The following is a 20,682-nucleotide window of genomic DNA, read 5'->3' as shown; positions in this document are numbered from 1 at the left end:
CAGAAAAGATGGCTCGCAAATACCCGGATGAGCGGTCTGATATGTGAATGTGCGGTTGTTACTGAGATATATCAGACCACTAGATGGCGCCATTGAACAATCAGAATACAGTATTCTAGAGAGCCGTGAAATAAATCTTAATATCCTTTTAGATTCTGGTTAAAAAAAACTTTTTGTATTTTAGTTTTAAAGGCAGAAATGTGATGTTTATAATTTTATAAAAGCACATATTACTGCTAAGACTCATGTATTACTTGAGCTGATTTAAAAGTTGTTTAAATCACAGTTTTAATGATCATTTGAGGGTTTATGGCATTATGCCGTCATGGAAACAAAACTGGATATAAACATTAGCTAAAACTTTACACAGAAAAGGTTAGTAAGCGATTTTATCACATTAAAATCACATCTTGTGTCTATACTTTTGAAACAGTGAGTATTTTAATGTAGATTGACCCCATTGACTTCCATTGTAAGTGTCTCACTGGAACACACATTTGTGCTTTTTTAAAGAAAACGAGGAACGAGTCGAAATTTATTTTTTTGGTTATCAACATTATGACACAAATGCTGTCGCTTGAGCTCAACTTGTATCAAACCAAGAACATTAAAATACTAGACATGTATATTTATTCACATAAAAACAATATGTTTAAAGTCTCGATTTCCGAGATTCCAGAAATACACTATCATTAAGAATAAGTAACTTAAAACACACTTTCATGAAAGGTAAAATATATTTATGGCAGTACATTTCCTCCATTCACTTGCCATTGGCATGTGTGGCACAAAAACAATTTTGGACTCTTGTGGTTAACCAGCCATGAGCACTAACTTGTTATAGTAACTAATAAATTAATATCTCAACTAGGATGCTCTTTGACTCCGTAGTAAGCACACAGATGTATCGTTATCAGCAGTGTGTCCTAATTACTGCGCAGGTGCGTCGCTATATTTTACATTTTTACAGGATAGGTAAATAAAACTGATTTTTTTAAGGATAAAAATGGCAGATGGTGCTAAGAGACGTAATCAACTTGATATTTAAACAATTCCTCACTGTGAAATGCCACACAATAATGCATAAACATATGTGCACAGGCGAAGCATCATGAGGAAAATAATATACTGTATATTTCAGTGTAATTTCCGTGATATTACACGCACCTGAGCGGGGATTTCTCGATGTGAGTCTCTGTGGGTTCAGCAGCTATCAATAACAGGAAACTGACACTTACAAACCCTGCTGCATTTCTGCAACAGGCGCAGCAGATCCTTAAATGCAGGTCATATATTTTAGGCAGCGCTGGAGATCTGTGGCTAAACAGAGATTTGGCTCAGCGGCCTCATTTAATTTCAGCGGGGTTAGCGCTATCGCCATGGTAACACACAGGAAGTGCCCTGAAAGGCATGGGAGTCTTTTTGAAGTCGAACCCTGATTATCTGTGCACCTGAGACGGGCTGTTTAGATGGTTTATGGTCAGGTTGGTTTGGTTATCAGTGCGAGACGGGTCCAGAAACACAGATTACGACTGGAATACTTGCATACTGTAAAGTATATACTGTATACTGCCTAAAAGATTTGATAAATAGTATCTGAAACAGTACGCATTATACAACAAATATCAAATATTGTTGGGTCACACTTTATAATAGGTGGCCGTAATTACTATGTACTAACATTAAATACATACAAGACTATGTATTTACTGTGTAACTACATGTTGTTCTGCAAAATGCCCACATTTGCTGCTACTGAGGTTGAGGTACAGGTTAGGGTTATGATTAGGGGTTACAGTTAGGGTTTAGGGTAAGGGTTAGGGGTACAGTTAACAGTGTAACTACAAACGTAATTAAATGCAGTTACTTTATATGTAATTACAATGCAAAAACATGTATGTACATAATAAGTACATTGTATCAAATGGTTAACAACAGTAGTTAAGGCCACCTAACTGGCCCATTGTTGTTACATAGTAACTTAATTATGTTGCATGTTTAATTGAGCAAGTTGCATCCAGTTATCATCAATAAATTATTTAATTTTGTATTTTCAATCTGATTTTACAAAAAAATTTCTTCTGCTAAAAAAGCTAGAAATTAAGAGTTGACGTTCCACTTCTGCGCGATATGCTGAAAAAAGCAGCGAAACTACATGCACGACCTTACACTAATTATGTTTAATAAGTGTGTGTTCATGAAAACTGGTTGCAAACGGTTTAAGCAAAAAACGATTGCCGCACATAGATATTTTTCCCAACATTACTCTGATTTTGCATTGCCTGTGAACTGACGTTCTTACCATCTTATCCAATGTGCACAAGTATTGTGTGTGTGACTGTTCACGCTTGAGAATAATCCGATGATATTCAGCCTCGTGTAAATGTTCTCGCAATGTCCGATGTTTTTGAATAAGCAGATTTTTGGTCGTTATCACAGTGTACTGGTGTGCATGTAAACCAGGGTCTGAAATTAAGGGGGACTCGGGGAAAAAATACCAGCAAAAATGACAAAAATGCCCCAGAAATTCAAAATGTGATTAATTTAATATAATTTTGATATATATTATGTTAAAGAATGCATTAAATTTAAGTATTTGAATAAAAGGATAACACAGTATATTTTTTCACTGTTTAGAAAAAAATGCCCCTGAAAATCAAATCCAGGGGGCAATTATTGCCACTCTATGCAAAAGCTCATTTCTGACACTGACGTAAACATGTTCAGTGTTTAAATAGCTCAAATGTTTCATAACAGATGAAACAACACGTAAGTTCACTATGAGCAATTTTTTTCCCCACATATTAAATCTCAGGGGCATTTTTGTCACTTTCAGTTTCATTTTTGCCCCAAAACTTGAGCTCTATATTTATTTCATTTTATTTTATGTCTTTTTTTAAACTTTCCTTTCACCATTTTGCATTTAGCAGTTTTTCGTCTTTAATGTAGTTTGCAGTATTCACATGTATGCGGTATTAGCATCTCCCAACCAGCTGATCTTGGTGAACAGGAGCGCTCTGGATGCTCTCCCTCAGTGCAAATATGTACAGACTAAAGCTGTATACCGCACGCTCCACAAACCACAGCGATAATTTGAGAAAAAGCGAGCCGGGCAGAGGGAATCTTCCACAGAATCTACTCCTCATGAATGCAGAGATGACATAAGCATGTGATGAGCATATGGATGTGGACATATTGAGTTTAAATGATTTGTACTCTCAGTAAGGAGCATTTACGATCTGCAGGAATTCATATCAGGAGCTCAGAAAATCAGAGTATTTTTATTTATTTATATTTTTTGTTGTCGTTTGATCCTAATTTTTCTAATGGTTGTGTTAGAGGCTTTTTTTTAGGTGAATTTAAAGGAATTTGTAACATAAAAATATCATTCTGTCATTATTTACTCACCCTCATGTTGTTCCAAACCCATTTGACTTTCTTCTGTTGAACACAAAATGAGATGTTAGGCAGAATGTTAGTCTCAGTCACCATTCACTTTCAAAGTATAGAAAAATATGCCATGAAAGTGAATGGTGACTGAGACTAACATTCTGCCTAACATCTCATTTTGTGTTCTACAGAAGAAAGAAAGTAGATGGGTTTGGAACAACATGAGGATGAGTAAGGGATGTCATTAGATTTTTTTAACACGTAAAAAAAATTAATGCAATAAATGCAGGAGACTTTTACAAGACTTCACTAATAATTTGGAATATATACATTTTCAGGAGGTCCACGCTCGACTCGACTGCACATCCTAATACAGAAACTGATTTTGTAGAGCAGTGCACGCTTGTTCTTTATGCACAACACATGTCCCGGGCATAATAAACACAGGAGCGGATTTACTTACGGAGAATGGAGACTTCACCCGCAAGTGGTGACCCAGGCATGGGAGAGATATAGAAAAGTGTCATTAATTTATTTAGTTAAGCATTAAAATGTAACACATGGTTAAAAAAAATAATGAAGTGCATATTTGCTAAGAAAGGCCACCAAATAAATGTAATTGTAAATATACACTACCGGTCAAAGGTTCTGAAACACTTATTCTATATTATAATTTTTTTCACATTTTAGAATAATAGTAAAGTCATCAAAACTATGGAACAACATAAATGAAATTATGGGAATTATGTTGTGACTAAACAAAATCCAAAATAAATCAAAATTGTGTTATATTTTAGCATCTTCAAAGTAGTCACCCTTTGCCTAAAATTTGCAGACATGTACTCTTGACATTTTCTCAACCAACTTCATGAGGTATCACCCTGGGATGCTTTTTAAACAGTATTGAAGGAGTTCCCATCTATGTTGGGCACTTATTGGCTGCTTTTCTTTATTATTTGGTCCAAGTCATCAATTGACAATCAAACTTTTTTTTAAATTACATTTTAGTTTTATAATGAAATAAATTAATATGGTGGCACAATTATATTTTTGTCTACAAAACTAATTTCAAACATTTAAGCATATGCCTTCAGATCAAAAGATTTTTAAAATCATGAGAAACATTTCAGTCAAGTGTTTGATCGGTAGTGTATATACAGTATATATGCATCTGTGTGGAAAGACCTGAAAAGCATCACCAAATACAAGACACCACCCCCATGCTCTGTAGAGAATCAACTAATGGCTGATGAACTGAATGTGCTTTACTGCAAGTTTGAAAAGCCCAGTCTCACACCCCTCCCCCTTTCTGATCTTCACTTCACACACACACACCAATACACCTCCTGGAACCCCCCTCCTGCTACTCAATCTGCACTTATGGTCTGTACGGAGGATGTGTGCTGGGTCTTCAAGAAACAAAAGACTAGGAAAGCTTCAGGCCCAGACGGTGTTTCACCTGCCTGTCTGAAAGTCTGTGCTGACCAACTGGCCCCCATATTCACACAGATCTTCAATAGATCACTGGAGCAGTGTGAAGTCCCTGCTGCTTCAAATGCTCCACCATCATTCCGGCCCCCCCAAAAACCCAAAATCACAGGGCTTAATGACTACAGACCTGTCGCTCTCATGTCTATGGTCATGAAGTCGTTTAAGAAACTGGTTTTGGCCTACCTGAAGGACATCACTGGACCCCTGCTGGACTCCCTTCAGTTTGCTTACTGAGCAAACAGGTCTGTGGATGATGCTGTCAATATAGGACTGCATTATATCCTGCAACACTGACAGACCTGGGACTTATGCAAGGATCCTATTTGTGGACTTCAGTTCTGCCTTCAATACCATCATGCCTGATCTTCTCTCAACCAAACTGACCCAGCTCTCCATGCTCACCCCAATCTGTAGATGGATCACCAGCTTTCTGACAGATAGGCATCAGCTAGTGAGACTGGGGAAACTCACATCCGGTACCCTCACTATTAGCACTAGTGATCCTCAGGGATGCGTTCTCTCTCCACTGCTCTTCTCCCTGTACACAAATGACTGCACTGCAAAGGCCCCACTGTCATCGGACTCATCCGCAACAGTGATGAGTCTGCATACAGATGAGAGGTTGAACAGGTGGCTGTCTGGTGCGCTCACAGCAACCTTGAGCTGAACACGCTCAAAACAGTGGAGATGATAGTGGACTTCAGGAGAAATCCCCCTGCACTCCCTCCCCCCTCACCATCCTGAACAGCACTGTGGCAGCAGTGGAGTCATTCATGTTCCTGGGCTCTACCATCTCACAGGACCTGAAGTGGGACACCCACATAGACTCCATTGTGAAGAAGGCTCAGCAGAGGTTGTACTTCCTTCACCAGCTGAGGAAGTTCAACCTGCCACTGGAACTGCTGACTCAGTTCTACTCAGCCATCATTGAGTCTGTCCTGTGTACATCTATAACTGTCTGGTTCGGTTCAGCTACCAAATCAGACAGAAGGAAACTACAACAGATAGTCAGAACTGCTAAGAGGATTGTTGGTGCCCCCCTGCCCACCCTCCAAGACCAGTATGTATCCAGAGTTTGGGATCACTCTGGACCCCAAACACCCTGCCCACTCCCTCTTTGAACAGTTGCCCTCTGGCTGGTGCTACAGAGCACTGAGCACCAAGACATCCAGGCACAAAAACAGTTTTTATCCTCAGGCCATTTTCCACATGAACAATTAAACTGCCTTCAGGACTCCCCCATAGTGCAATAATGTAAATACATATCTCATGTACATATGTACATTTCCTCATATTTATTCAATAACTGTACAAACCCCTACCTTGCACATACATTACCACCTGCACATATACATACGCCATTCTGTTATATGTCCTATTATTTGTATGTCTATTTATTCTCTTTGTTTTATATTCTGTGTTTCACTGTAATGTTCTGTGTGCACTTGTTTCTCTTAAAAATTCCTTGTGTACGTGAGAACACTTGGCAATAAAGCTCATTCTGATAGAGATATATATATATACTGTATATAGAAATTAAAATAATTCTAAATATGATCATTTAGATAATTCAAAATAATTACATTGATTCACATTTAATCACCTATATCAATATTAGCTGAGAAAGGCCTCTAAATAAATGATACAATATATATATATATATATATACAATACAAAAAGTATTTAGAAGTCAATATATTGTTTTATTTCTATATCATTAAATTTAAGCCTATAACTGGTCTACTCTCAACAGCAATCAATTGTCATTTGAGTTTGTCAATCTCTCACAGGATGTGTTACGTCGGCACTATTTAAAATGTTTGTCTATTTACACATGCATCACACGGACGCTCTTGGAGCGCATCACTTTGGTTGTGTTGCTTTTCAGCATCTCGCGCCGAAAAACGCAGCATTAAAACTTTACAAAGTAAAGCCATAAATGTATATTACTGTTCATGAAACTGTATTTTGCATTTTTATTGTAAAAATAAATGCATCAAAAATTATATATTTAAAAATGTACTTTTTTGATACACGTTCCTGTTTATTTTATTTTTTATTTTTTTATTCCAAATAAAAAAGTTTGTTTTTGTAATCTTTTGGAAACATGTACTAACTTGCTCCCTCTCTGAAAGGACCTTCCTTTTCAGCTGACATCAATTCCTGTTATTTTTCAACCACCTGTCATACAGAGACACTATCCGATCAATTCACCAATCAAATACGTCACATTACGGAATTAAAACAGGCATGTTGAGTTGGAATGGCTTGTTTTAGTGTTGATCAAAAAATGAAACAGAATACACACACCAAATTGGTTGTTTTAGTGTTGAAAAGGCCAAAAGATCTAAATTCAAGTGTTTTTACGTCTTACCAGACACTGGCAGCGCTGGCAGTTCTCGATCCAGGTGTCTCCGCTGGAGTAGGTGAGAAGTCCGTTCTGATGTAAACATTGAGACGTGAGTCTCGGGTCACACTCCGGACAGCAGAACAGGTCAAGGGTCGGATTGTCACAGTCGCACACCATCCGTCTGCACATGACCCGACCCGACTGCAGGGCAAAAACACACGTTTAATGCACTGCACTACAATGCCTAAACACAGTAAATACAGCAGTGAATAGCGAGCCCGTTCTTCACACAAAGCTATCGTATGACTTCAGAAAGCTTGGAATATAGCGCAAGAGTCACATGGAATACTTTTTATAAATATTCTTCAAAACACCTTTTATGCTCCAGAAAGTTAAATGGGTTTGGAACAACATGAGGGTGAGTAAATGATGACACAATTTTCCTCATTGGGGGAACTGTTCCTTTAACAAACCAAACCGAACAAACAAAAACACCTTGATGAATTTGTGACCCGTGACACTGAACTGATAAAGACCTTCACGTCATGTTTACCACACTGTTCATTCAAGCGGCCGGTATTTAATTTTGATTGACAGCTCTCCCTCTTCCACATCAATTAAACTCTATTGGCTGATTAAGACTCATTCACCGGCTCTGTCTTTCACCATGAGCGGAGTAATTGGTAGATTGATTATTTGATATCTCAAAGCTCATCTTCCTCATCGCCTCTTCCAGAAGAAAACATTTCAATTAAAGACACAATTATCGACCGTGACCAGTGAAACTGATGGAGGTCAATCGACCAAAATCAAAAAATGAAAATGTGACGACTCAAGTGCAATTTCAAACGGAAATAAGTTTGAGCTAATCCCAAACTGTTTTGGGTAAAAACTAAATTTGAATTAAATGACTTAAAAATGATTTTAAATAGGCCGTGCATTACAGTGATTCTACCACAGTTGCGGCAACAGCGATACAGTATGTTAAAAGACACCAATGTACAATAAATATATATTTTTTAACTAAAATTATCACAATAAGCTGTTTTTTTCAACTAACAATTAGCATAACTGTTATACGTAATGATTGACGATTAGTGCATTAATATTATTAATTGTTGTATCGGCTATTTTACGACTTCAAACATGCCTCATCCAATCAGACTTTAGAGTCGGAACTATCCATTGCATAATAAATAATTGAAAATATATTCAAAATGTAATGCACATTTGTGCATTTTTGAACTTCCCCTTTTTTCCCCAATTTGGAATGCCCAATTCCCAATGTGCTCTAAGTCCTCATGGTGGCATAGTGACTCGCCTCAATCCAGGTGGCGGAGGACGAATCCCAGTTGCCTCCGCGTCTGAGACCGTCAACCCGCGCATCTTATCATGTGGCTTGTTGAGCGCGTTACCGTGGAGATGTAGCGCGTGTGAAGGCTTCACGCTATTCTCCGCAGCATCCACGCACAACTCGCCACACACCCCACTGAGAGCGAGAACCACATTATAGCGACCACGAGGAGGTTACCCCATGTGACTCTACCCTCCCTAGCAACCGGGCCAATCTGGTTGCTTAGGAGACCTGGCTGGAGTCACTCAGCACACTCTGGATTCAAACTCACGACTCCAGGTGTGGTAGTCAGCGTCAATATTCGCTGAGCTACCCAGTATACTTTCAAAACAGTGAGATCATTCTAAAAATTGAGACTAGTAAAAATAAAAATGATCATATTTATATATACAGCACCTTTATTGAAGCTTCACAACAGGGCAAACAAACAAATAACACATGGAAAAAATAATTGGTGCATTAATAAATTGGTGTTATTAATAAATTTGATGTGCGGTGCAGGTGTGCATCTGTCGGCTGTTTTTAACTTCAGATGTGGCTCATCCAATCAGATGTTACAATCAGAACTATCCATTGTATAATTAATAATTGTATATATATATAAAATGTATTGGAAATTACTTCTGGCCATTCGGTGTCACCATAAAGTACTTGCACACTTGTTTAAAATAAAAATAACAAATTTGTTCAATACTAGTTGTGGCATTAATGTTGATTAGCACAGAAAATAATTTCACCCCTCAATAAAAAAAAAAAAAAGAATAAATAAAGCAACAGCAAAGCACCTGTGGACCGTTCTGAGGAGTTTACAGTTTACTTCTTATGTTCGTAAGTGATTCGATCATACCAGTCGAAGTGCTTTTTTTTTTTCATTTTTATTTAACTTGTATTGAACCCATAACATTCACTGAAGCGTGTTATATCGATCATGTAACTGTCCTTCATATCTCAGGATACAGCAGTGAAACACCTCCATGATTAATGCATGACTTTTAACCTGACCCAAACTCACTCATCAAACACGACTGCTGTTTCTACCCATAATGCATCACTCTCACTGACCTGACAGGAGCAGACGGAACATCGGTCACTGTCCAGCACCCAGATCTGTCCATTGTGCTTCACTTTGTTGTCATGGACACAGTCGCCGGTGCAGTTGTGTCCGTGCGGACAGCGACAGTCGTATCCGCCGTCGATGTTGAAACACACTGTGTCATTGGCGCAGGTGCTGCGACCCGTGCGACACTCGTCGATGTCTAGAGGAAGTCAAAAATAAATTCAGACAGTTTGTGGGTGTCGCTTTAAGATGTGTGGATGTCGTTTATTAATAACTGCATACGTGTTTTTACTTATAGTTCAAATAAAATGACATACCCTGTCCAGAATTTAAAAAATTGCTTTTGTTTGTTATTGAGTATTGCCAAAATAAGGCGATTTGACACATATTTATGTATATTCCACAAGACAAAATATCCAGTGTGCAAGTTTACACACCATTAATGTGACTGGTCAATAAATGATGTGTTTTGTAATGGATAACTTTGGTTATTTCATTTATTTTTTGTCTTGTGAAATATATTTAAAGGGATAGTTTACTCAAAATATGATACCAGAACTTTGAATCTCCAAAAACCACATGCTAAAAGTAATCCACATGACTCCAGTGGTTTAATCCATGTCTTCAGAAGTAATATTATAGGTGTGGGTGAAAAACAGATCAATATTTAAGTCTGTTTTTAACTATAAATTCTCCTCCTTGCCCAGTCGGTGGCGATATGCATCGAAGAATGTGAATCACCAAAAACAAAAGAAAAAGAATGTAAAAGTGAAAGTGGAGATTTATATATATATATATATAAAAAAATGGCTCAGATATTGATTTGTTTCTCACCCACACCTGTCATATCACTTCTGAAGTCATGGATTAAACCACTGGAGTCGTATGGATTACTTTTATGCTGCCTTTATGTGCTTTTTGGAGCTTCAACGTGTCAGTCACCATTCACTTGCATTGTATGGACCTACAGAGCTGAAATATTCTTCTAAAAATCTTCATTTGTGTTCTGCAGAAAAAAGAAAGTCATACACATCTGGCATGACAGAATTTTCATTTTTTTTGGTGAACTGTCTCTTTAAATATCTGTAATCTGCTATGCAGATTTTCAGGGCAGTACTAAATAAACAACATGACAATTTTATGATCTTTCTTTTAAATGTGAAACATCTTACACCTGATAGAGGGTCACATAGTCATTCAGTTTCTAATAATAATAATAATAGCAATAATAGTAATTTATATGGGTGTTTCTTCAACTTTTGGCACTTTCAGCACAGTGGACTTCTAGAAAGCAAATCTCACTAGTTGATTTAATTTGTCTACTAACGATGTTCAAAAGTGTGTGTGTTCATGCATCACAGGAGATTTATGTCATTCATGTCATCTCCAGCACATCTCAAACAGAATTCTGTGCTGGAAATGACACTGATGGAAATGACATTTTTAACGCTTTTCAAATAAAATTACAGACTCCTTTGTCTTGCTAAGGCTAATTTCATCACAAAAATTGTATGTATTATGTGCAGAATGAAAGCGAGTGTGCGACTGTACCTTTACATGACTCTCCGTTGGCGGTGAACACCTCATTGTCATGGTAACCATCACGACACTCGCAGTGATACCACCCAGGTAAGTTCACACAGGTAGCATGAGCGTCACACTGCACCAAACCCTCCGAGCACTCGTCGATATCTAAACACACACGCACACACTGAATCAGTCACTCATGAGGTTCCATTTAAATTAGCATGCTGCATTAGAAATGAGCTACCTATGTAGGCAGTAGACAGCAAGACAGCTCACTAGAATCTGCTGTGTTTAATATGCTCGATTAATAATATCACTGTTGTGAGCAGGGCGGGGCCGAGCAGCGTCTGGGCAGAGCGAGGCCAATAAGACAAGTGTGGTGAATGAGGTCTCGCATTCCAGTGAGGGGCGGCGGGAGTGTTTAGGGAGAGGAGACAGCGGCAGACGGGGAGAGAGCAAGACATGGAGCTGTGTGTGTGTGTGTGTTCGGCGTGTCTGCGGGGAAGCAGCACATTAAGTTTTTTATGTTATGTTTAACAAATAAATGTCTACATGTTTGTCAAGCCAGTCCCAGCTTCCTCCTTTCCCATGCATTCCTTGAATCGTTACACTGGTGCCAAAACCCGGGAAGGAGGAAGGATGCGCTGTCATGGAGTCCTCGCCGCTGCCGTCTGCCAGGAGGAGGAGGAGCCATTGCTGTCCGCCAGGGGACGGAGTCACCGCTGCTGTCTCCCAGGAGCCGGAGGAGCTGTTGCCATCCGCCAGGGGACGGAGGACTCGCTGCCGTCCGCCAGGGGACGGAGGACTCGCTGCCGTCCGCCAGGGGACGGAGGACTCGCTGCCGTCCGCCAGGGGACGGAGGACTCGCTGCCGTCCGCCAGGGGACGGAGGACTCGCTGCCGTCCGCCAGGGGACGGAGGACTCGCTGCCGTCCGCCAGGGGACGGAGGACTCGCTGCCGTCCGCCAGGGGACGGAGGACTCGCTGCCGTCCGCCAGGGGACGGAGGGACGTCGCTGCCGTCCGCCAGGGGACGGAGGACTCGCTGCCGTCCGCCAGGGGACGGAGGACTCGCTGCCGTCCGCCAGGGGACGGAGGACTCGCTGCCGTCCGCCAGGGGACGGAGGACTCGCTGCCGTCCGCCAGGGGACGGAGGACTCGCTGCCGTCCGCCAGGGGACGGAGGACTCGCTGCCGTCCGCCAGGGGACGGAGGACTCGCTGCCGTCCGCCAGGGGACGGAGGACTCGCTGCCGTCCGCCAGGGGACGGAGGAGCTGTTGCTGTCCGCCGGGAGACGGAGGAACCGCTGCTGTCCACCAGGGGACGGAGGAGCTGTTGCTGTCCGCCGGGAGATGGAGGAACTGCTGCTGTCCACCAGGAGCCAGAGGACCCGTTGCTGTCCAACTGGAGATGGAGGAACCGCTGCCGTCCGCCAGGAGCTGGAGGAGCAGTTGCCGTCCGCCAGGAGCTGGAGGAGCCGTTGCCGTCCGCCGGCAGACAGAGCAACCGCTGCCATCCGCCAGGGGACAGAGGAGTGGCTGAGGACCGGTCGACAGCATGTCCGGGGCGGGTGAGCCCATCTCTCTCTTCTCTCTCCTCTCTCTGCTTTCTTCTATCCCTCTCTATCCCCCCATCCCCCCTCATCCTGTTCCCACTCCCAGGCACATGTGGGTCGGACACGGAGACCATCCTGATGCGGGGGTGGTGGAGACGGGGGAGTAGGTCACAGCCAGGAGAATTCCCCAGCCTGAGTTTGGCGATGGGGGTATGTGGTGAGCGGCGTCTGGGCATAGCGAGGCTGGGAAGATAAGTGGTGAATGAGTTCCACCTGTGTGCCACACTGGTCTCAGTGAGGGGCGATGGGAGTGTTTAGGGAAAGGAGACAGTGGCAGACGGGGAGAGAGAAAGACACACGGAGCTGTGTGTGTATGTGTTTGTGTCTTCACCGTGTCTGCGGGGAAGCAGCACGTGAAGTTTTATGATATGTTTAAGAAATAAATGTCTATGTGTCTGTCAAGCTGGTCTTAGCTTCCTCCTTTCCCAAGCATTCCTTGAATCGTTACAGTCACAATGCAAACAATCTAAATGGTCCTAAAAACAGGCTTCATCCACACAAATGACCACACAAGCAACAGTGTCTAAATCTAATCCCATTTTCAAACAAATAGCTTTTGCAGTTCAGACATAATGACTCAAATGATATTAAATTAGACTGCGGTAGGTGGAGAAGAACACATTAAAGCCATTATTACTCAGATCTTCTCAGAGATTAAACGTGTGTTTTGATTCTCATTTCAGATCATTATTAAAATCATTATTTATCATTTTTAAAGATTATATTGGCATGGAAGTTTGCAATTGCCAAATAAAACCCAACTCTGATGTCTGGCATTTGATAACAGTCACACATTTCACGTGTTCTTTCACTACGATGTGAACTTTCATGAACAATTACAGGAGTCAGACTATAAATAGAGAGTTTTGTCCATCAAACTAAAAACTTTGTCCAAGGATTTTTGTTTTTGTAAAGCTACAGCACTTTCCTCTATTTTCCCACTAGCCAAGATGAGCAGAAAATAGAAGAGAGAATGGCTTTTTTTTTTTTTACAGTAAGTGTTGGCTGCAGAATGCTGCAATGGCTCCTGTTCTTTGTTGTAGAAGCATTTGCAGTTGGCAGAACAGACTGCCTTTGAAATTGAAAAGCTGTCTAGATGCGCCGTGCTGAAAAAACATAAATAAAAAAGTGACTTCAGTTGAACTACTGAAGCAGATTTGGGGAGGTGGTTGTGTTCTTCATGCTATTTATATCAGAAGAGATGTCGGGTTGCTAAATATACACTGCACTTGTGTGCTGCTATCTGTAATGATGTCATTTAAAGTCTTTTCTCTTAACGACCTGGCCACCGTGATTACGAATTTGAGGAAATGGGAACAGAATCGAGTAAAGAGTCTCTAAAGAATTCATTTGAGCTTTTCGCAAAACAGCGAGACTGATTGATGTTTCTCATAAAAACAAGGTATGGCTGTGTCGCACACACTTCACTTGACTAACATAACACGCCGTTACGTTAGAGGTTTTAATATCCATGAAACTTTGGGCCCTATTTTAAGAGCTCTAAGTGCAGCGCTGTGCTTAAAGTAATAAGCACAAAGTCAGTGTGCATGGCCGTGCAGTTTTTGTATTTTCGTGCATGCATGCGCTAAGTCTAGGCGCATGTGGGTTTGCGCTAATGGGCTAGTGCGATTTAATTCTGAGGTTCTTCTCCGGTTATTGCAACATCTGTGTCCTATTATATATTTAATTTCCCATCAAGCACCAGCGATATAAACAAAGACAGCACATTCATATGAAGTTGCTAATGTAAATAGACTGTATGCACTGAATTAGAAGAATATAAATATTTCTATGACAGTGACACGCTCGTTTTGTACATATTTTGTACATTGCGTCAGGATTTGGATGTGTGTTCCATTAAATTATAGAGAATGCAAGTATTATTAATCATACTGATCAAGTGACACACAAATCATGGCTACATTTTACCCTGTCCAAGTTCTTCCACCAGCCTCTTTTGCAGTGTCTTAAAAATCGCTCTTCGACAACAAGTGGAAAAGTATTAATACAAATTAGATCATAAATACAATTGTAAATATAAACACAATAATAATAATAATTACAAAATAAACCCTGATCTATAGATAGTTCAACACAAATCGAATACATTTTTGTTTCATAAAACATCTACAACTCTGATCATCAAGAACATACAGTAATTTGATGTTTTCTATATTTTCAGAGTTTGGACATGAACTTTATTACCACCTGCTGGTGGAATCGCCAAACTGCAAATGCAGGAACTGAGTTTAAACTTTGCGCTGAGTTAAGACGTGCTTTTGAAATGTCTTGCAATGACCTATAGGACCTCAGGAATATAACAAATTGTGCTTTGCGCCACTTCATTAACATACAGTACACACAGTTTGCGCACATACACCCACAGATAGTGCAAACACTCCCACATGCCCACTTGCGCTTTGCGCTGGCAAGAAAATTGCACTTAGAATTAGCGCTCTCACAAATATTAGATAAGACGCAAGGTCGTCACGAAAATAAAGCCATATGTTTTTGTCTTGTGCACGGGAGCAAGCGGTATTGCAAAGTATGGAGAAGTCCAACACATTTTCACGAATCAATTCATTTGAACTGTATGTTTTAATAAACTGGTTAAGAAATCAGATTAGGTAGGGGCCTGGGTAGCTCAGCGAGTATTGACGCTGACTACCACCCCTGGAGTCGCGAGTTCGAATCCAGGGTGTGCTGATTGACTCCAGCCAGGTCTCCTAAGCAACCAAATTGGCCTGGTTGCTAGGGAGGGTAGAGTCACATGGGGTAACCTCCTCGTGGTCGTGATTAGTGGTTCTCGCTCTCAATGGGGCGTGTGGTAAATTGTGCGTGGATCGTGGAGAATAGCATGAGCCTCCACATGCTGTGAGTCTCTGCGGTGTCATGCACAACGAGTCACGTGATAAGATGCGCAGATTGACGGTCTCAGAAGTGGAGGAAACTGAGACTTGTCCTCTGCCACCCGGATTGAGGTGAGTAACCGCACCACCACGAGGACCTACTAAGTAGTGAAAGTTGGGCATTCCAAATTGAGGAGAAAAGGGATAAAAAAAAGAAAGAAAATAAATCAGATTAGGTGATTGTTTTACGTCTTAAAGCAAAAGTGTGACCAATAGCAAACAGAGGGAGTGTTTGAAAACACAGCTAGTTGTCTAGAAGTCAAATTTAAACCCTCGAGGCGAATTTGGAATTTAAAGTTGAAGCAATTTTTAAAATTTTGTTTCATGCCTACTTTCATGAAAATTATGTGATTATGCCGACATTTTTGCAAACTGATATTACGTAGTTCATTACACATATTGCTGCAGTAAAGAAATGTCCACTGTGTGGCGCTAAAAGCGAGTTTAATGTTCTTCCAAACAGATGAGGTTTTTAAGGTTAATGCTTAACAAAACTGACCTCTCTACCCCAAAGCTTAAACCTAAACCTAACCGATACTGCCAGAAAAAGCAAAGGTGAGATGAAAAACACAACCACATCATTTTGTGGCGCTTCTATGACACTTTGGGTTCACGTGTAGACTTGTGTGCTCCTCAGGACTCGTACCCCGCTCCTTTACATCACAAGTGCAACGCTCTATCAGTCGAGCAACTGCACAATTTGATCGTACTCGAACAAGCTTGTAAATGTAGTTGATTATGTGATGCAAACGTTAAAATGAGTCATGCACTATAGTAAAAGTGTTTAGATGTCAGAAGATAGCATTGTGTGAGGAACGGGTGAAAATTAAGTGTTTATGAACTGATAATCTGCAGTTTTCTCGTGATTTGTGTGAAAGCGAATGAAAGTAATTGTTGTTGTAGCACTTCTAGTGTTCATTTCACCAGGAAACTGACGCAATACGTACAACGAGACACATAAAAATCATGTCGCAGAAATGTAGGTATAGTAACATGATTCTTTTTGTTTGAGCGTCCAGCCAGACACGTCAGTGTTGTCTCAACCAATGGTGTGAGTTTGGGGCTGGACCACAGAATATTGCTTGGCCGACCAATAAAAGACAGGGGGGAGTCTTTGGGAAACATGCTATTGCTTTTTCAATTCTTTATGGTGATAGTAGTGGTGCAGAACTTAAAATAGCTTTGTGAAATCAGAGAATTAAAAAGCATGAATGAGCTGTAAACTGAGCTTGAGCAGCGAGAAGAAAATCATTGTTCGGAGAGCAGGTGAACACGGAGTAATTCTGCATTACAAGCTGGAGAAAGAGTTGGAAAGGAGGAGAGAGAGAGATCTTCTCATTATTTTGAGACTCCTGAAAACACACACTCCATTATATGATCTCAGAGGAGAAACACAACACTCTCCAGTCACTCCACATATACTTATAACAGCACTGTGTGAGATAATCAGCACGACATTTCACCAGTGAGAGTGTGTTTACAGTCAAGGAATCTCAATCCAGCAATGGTTATTTCACACACAAGAGCAGTATTATTTTTATTATCTAAAAAAAGCTTTTCAATGCCTATTTATACAACATTATCACAGAGGGAGTCAACATGTTGCTACCGAATGTTCCAGTACACTGACATCGACTCCATCCTGAAAAACTGCTGACAAGAGGCATCTCTTATCAGACATATTAGCATCAATTCAGATGTTTTGATCTTTTTCTATGGTGCTACTGATAGCGTGTTGCTCGAGCAGCCTCAGGTACACGGGTTGTCGTCCTGCGGAATCCAGGAAGTAATCGTTTTCACATAAACAATGACGAGTGCGATTCGGAGGTTGCATTTTCACTCTAAAGCCCTATTTGTATGGGACTAGTTTTCCATGAGGAGGTTAGGGAAATTTGTGTTTCACAGACATACAGTACTTTGTGATTTTAATCCCTTCTGAATTGTACAAGTCTGTGTTTTTCTCACACAACCTCTATTAAAATTCCTGAGCAAATTACCTGCAGTTTTTCGGCTGACTCAAAGGTCCTCTGAGAAATCGAATTCCGTCCGAATGTGAATGTCTGTGAATGCACAACGCTTCTCCTCGTGTATTTTGACCTACTGATAGGATCTTATTTATGCACGCCAATCTTCTACCTGCTGCGCACCTTTCAATATGGATGTAGATTGTTTGCCATCTGACGAAAAAGTACGAAAATAAAATCTACAAGGAGTCCCGTCCGAATGAGGTGATAATAACTGTAAATCAAACATAGTTTAGAAAACTAATCCCGTCTGAATAGGGCTTAATTTGTATCCCGTGAAGTTTAGGTTGAGGGTTGGGGTTAGAGGGTAGAGTTATATAAAATATGCATTCCTTTTCACTCTATTACATCCTGTACAACTTGCTTTTGGCGCCACCTTGTGGAAACTGGAGCTCACATGTGCCTATACATTCAACAACACTACCAGCTTTGGCCACTGGGGGTAGTGTTTCATATTTCAGTATGCACAGACTGATTTCATCTGAAGAACTTTCGACCTTCTGTCGCCGAATTCTCAGTAAGATCAGTCTGATTTATATTGCCATTATTTTCTTTGAGAAAATCGTACATCACTGTCGTCTACCAACATGATCAATAAATGTATCAGAATTAGTCTTATAATTGTATATACTGTATATATACTGTTTATATTTTAAGCACACTTTTGTTCAAACATTTCTTCAGTTTGTAGTACAGTAGGAGTGATTTTATTTCATGGTAACAGTATATATTGTATATCATGATATAGTTATTTTTACTGGAGATTTGCTGGGGTATTTACTAAATAAGCATGTGATTATGCCCATTTTTGGAAAATCCAGTGAATTAAATACTTTACAAATAAAAGCTACTTCATCCGATTTGATTTGTTTTTCTTTTTACTTGGAATTTGATGGACACAAAGTCAGTTTATTCATATCAAATTAATCAGTTGAATTCTACTATATTTAAAAATAGCTAAAATCGCCTTTCGTTGCGTCCAACAAACACCCCTTAAAAACAGTTTCCTCGTCTGGACGTGTATGGAATATGAACCACTCTATATTTTGGCATTACAGCATGTTTCTTCATTGCCCTCTAATGTAAATAACATAAAATAAATATACCATAACATAATAATAACATAAAGCCATGTGGATATACTGTCTGTACTGTAGTATTACAGCATTTACAGTACAGTCAAATTGTCTGACCATCTAGATTTAAAACAGCTGCAAACAAAGTCTTCACACACACATAAACACACAAACACAACTGTGTTCTCTGAGATGAGCCATTTACATGTAACGAGCCACTCGTGAGAAACAAAAGGCCTTAATTAAGCGCCACTAATTAACTCTGTGTTCGTGTGTTTAAATAAATCATAAATCCACAGTCGCTGATACAGGATCATACGCAGGTGAAACAAACGCAGATGAAGCCATAGTTTCTGACAAAACAAAAAACATCTACACACTGTTACTAAAGTAAAACTTGGAGACATTTTGGAATTTAATTACCACTGTCATCAAAAACCTCCTTATACTATTTCAGTTCATTTAATTAAATTGTATTTATTTGGTCTAAAAGTAGTAACTGTAACTACAGGATTTTGGTGGGCACTATGGTTACCATGGTAAATTGAGTAAATATGGACCTGTACAAGCCTTTTATTATAAATCTCAAATATATGTTACATAAACATTTTTGTGTGTCACTGCTGTTCTTTCAGCATGTATAAAAAAAAATACTATGGTAACTATAGTTTTTCTTTCTTATTTTTATGCAAAATATCTAGAAATTATATTATGGTCTCCAGATATGGGATTCTCTCTCTCTCTCTCTCTCTCTCTCTCTTCTTTTTTTATTTTTTTTATTTTTTATTTTATTTTATTTTTTTTTTTTTTTGTCCACCAAGTGAAAATCGTCTGATCTCTTAGTAAATTAACAGCACACCTCTCTTAAAAATTTAAATACTTGGCCTTATGGTATTTTTGGAGCTAACACATCCATGCGATCATTAGCGGTTCTGGCTTGTATGGCGCCCTGGGTGAAACCCACTTCAACACGCCCCCAAGGTTGTTGACCGGGGTGCAAATAATTTTTACTTGTTTTTTTTTTTTTTTTACTATTACTGACAGGTTGTTCATATGCAACATGTAATTAAAAAATTGCAACAGTAATGAACTTATTTTGATATATATATACAGTGCATTCAGAAAGTATTCAGACCCCTTCATTTTTTTTTTCCACATTTTATGTTGCAGCCTTATTCTAAAATGCTTTAAATTATTTTAAAGCATCAATCTACACTCCATACCCCACAATGACAAAGCAAAAACCAGATTTTTGATAACTTAGCAGATTTATTAAAAATAAAAAACTGAAATATCACATTGACATGAGTATTCAGACCCTTAACTCAGTACTTAGTTGAAGCACATTTGGCAGAAGATGGTATGATGCGACAAGCTTTGCACACCTGGATTTGGGGATTTTCTGCCAATCTTCTCTGCAGATCCTCTCAAGCTCTGTTAGGTTGGATGGGGACTGTCAGTGGACAGCCATTTTCAGGTCTCTCCAGAGATGTTCGATTGGGTTTAAGTCCAGGCTCTGGCTGGGCCTCTCAAGGACATTCACAGGGATGTCCCTAACCCACTCTTGTGTTGTCTTGGCTGTGTGCTTAGGGTTATTGTCCTGTTGGAAGGTGAACCTTCGGCCCAGTCTGAGGTCCTGAGCACTCTGGACCAGGTTTTCATTAAGGATATCTCTGTATTTTGCTGCATTCAGCTTTCCTTCAACCCTGACCAGTCCCCCAGTCCCTGCTGCTGAAAAACACCCCCACAGCATGCTGCTACCACCACCATGCTTCACCGTTGGGATGGTATTGCGCAGGTGATGAGTGGTGCCTGGTTTCCTCCAGACATGACACTTGGAATTGAGGCCAAACAGTTCATTCTTTGTTTCATCAGACCAGAGAATCTTGAA

The 20,682-nt window shown here is 40.1% G+C and overlaps 1 protein-coding gene across 1 annotated transcript in view; it reads right to left on the bottom strand.

Annotated features, from left to right (window-relative positions):
* Positions 1-20,682, bottom strand: part of LOC127437108 (protein kinase C-binding protein NELL2) — a 121,460-nt gene that overhangs the window by 7,840 nt on the left and 92,938 nt on the right. Inside the window, exons 16-18 of the mRNA XM_051691782.1 lie at positions 11,194-11,334; positions 9,648-9,841; positions 7,256-7,432 (exon numbers count right to left, since the gene is read on the bottom strand). Of these exons, the coding sequence (XP_051547742.1) occupies positions 7,256-7,432; positions 9,648-9,841; positions 11,194-11,334 (512 nt within the window). The remainder of the gene's footprint in view (positions 1-7,255; positions 7,433-9,647; positions 9,842-11,193; positions 11,335-20,682) is intronic.

This window comes from Myxocyprinus asiaticus, chromosome 48, assembly GCF_019703515.2.
Source record: "Myxocyprinus asiaticus isolate MX2 ecotype Aquarium Trade chromosome 48, UBuf_Myxa_2, whole genome shotgun sequence".
Lineage (NCBI taxonomy): Eukaryota > Metazoa > Chordata > Actinopteri > Cypriniformes > Catostomidae > Myxocyprinus > Myxocyprinus asiaticus.
Note: the sequence above shows the minus strand (reverse complement) of the source record. Positions and strands in the feature narration are given on the sequence as shown.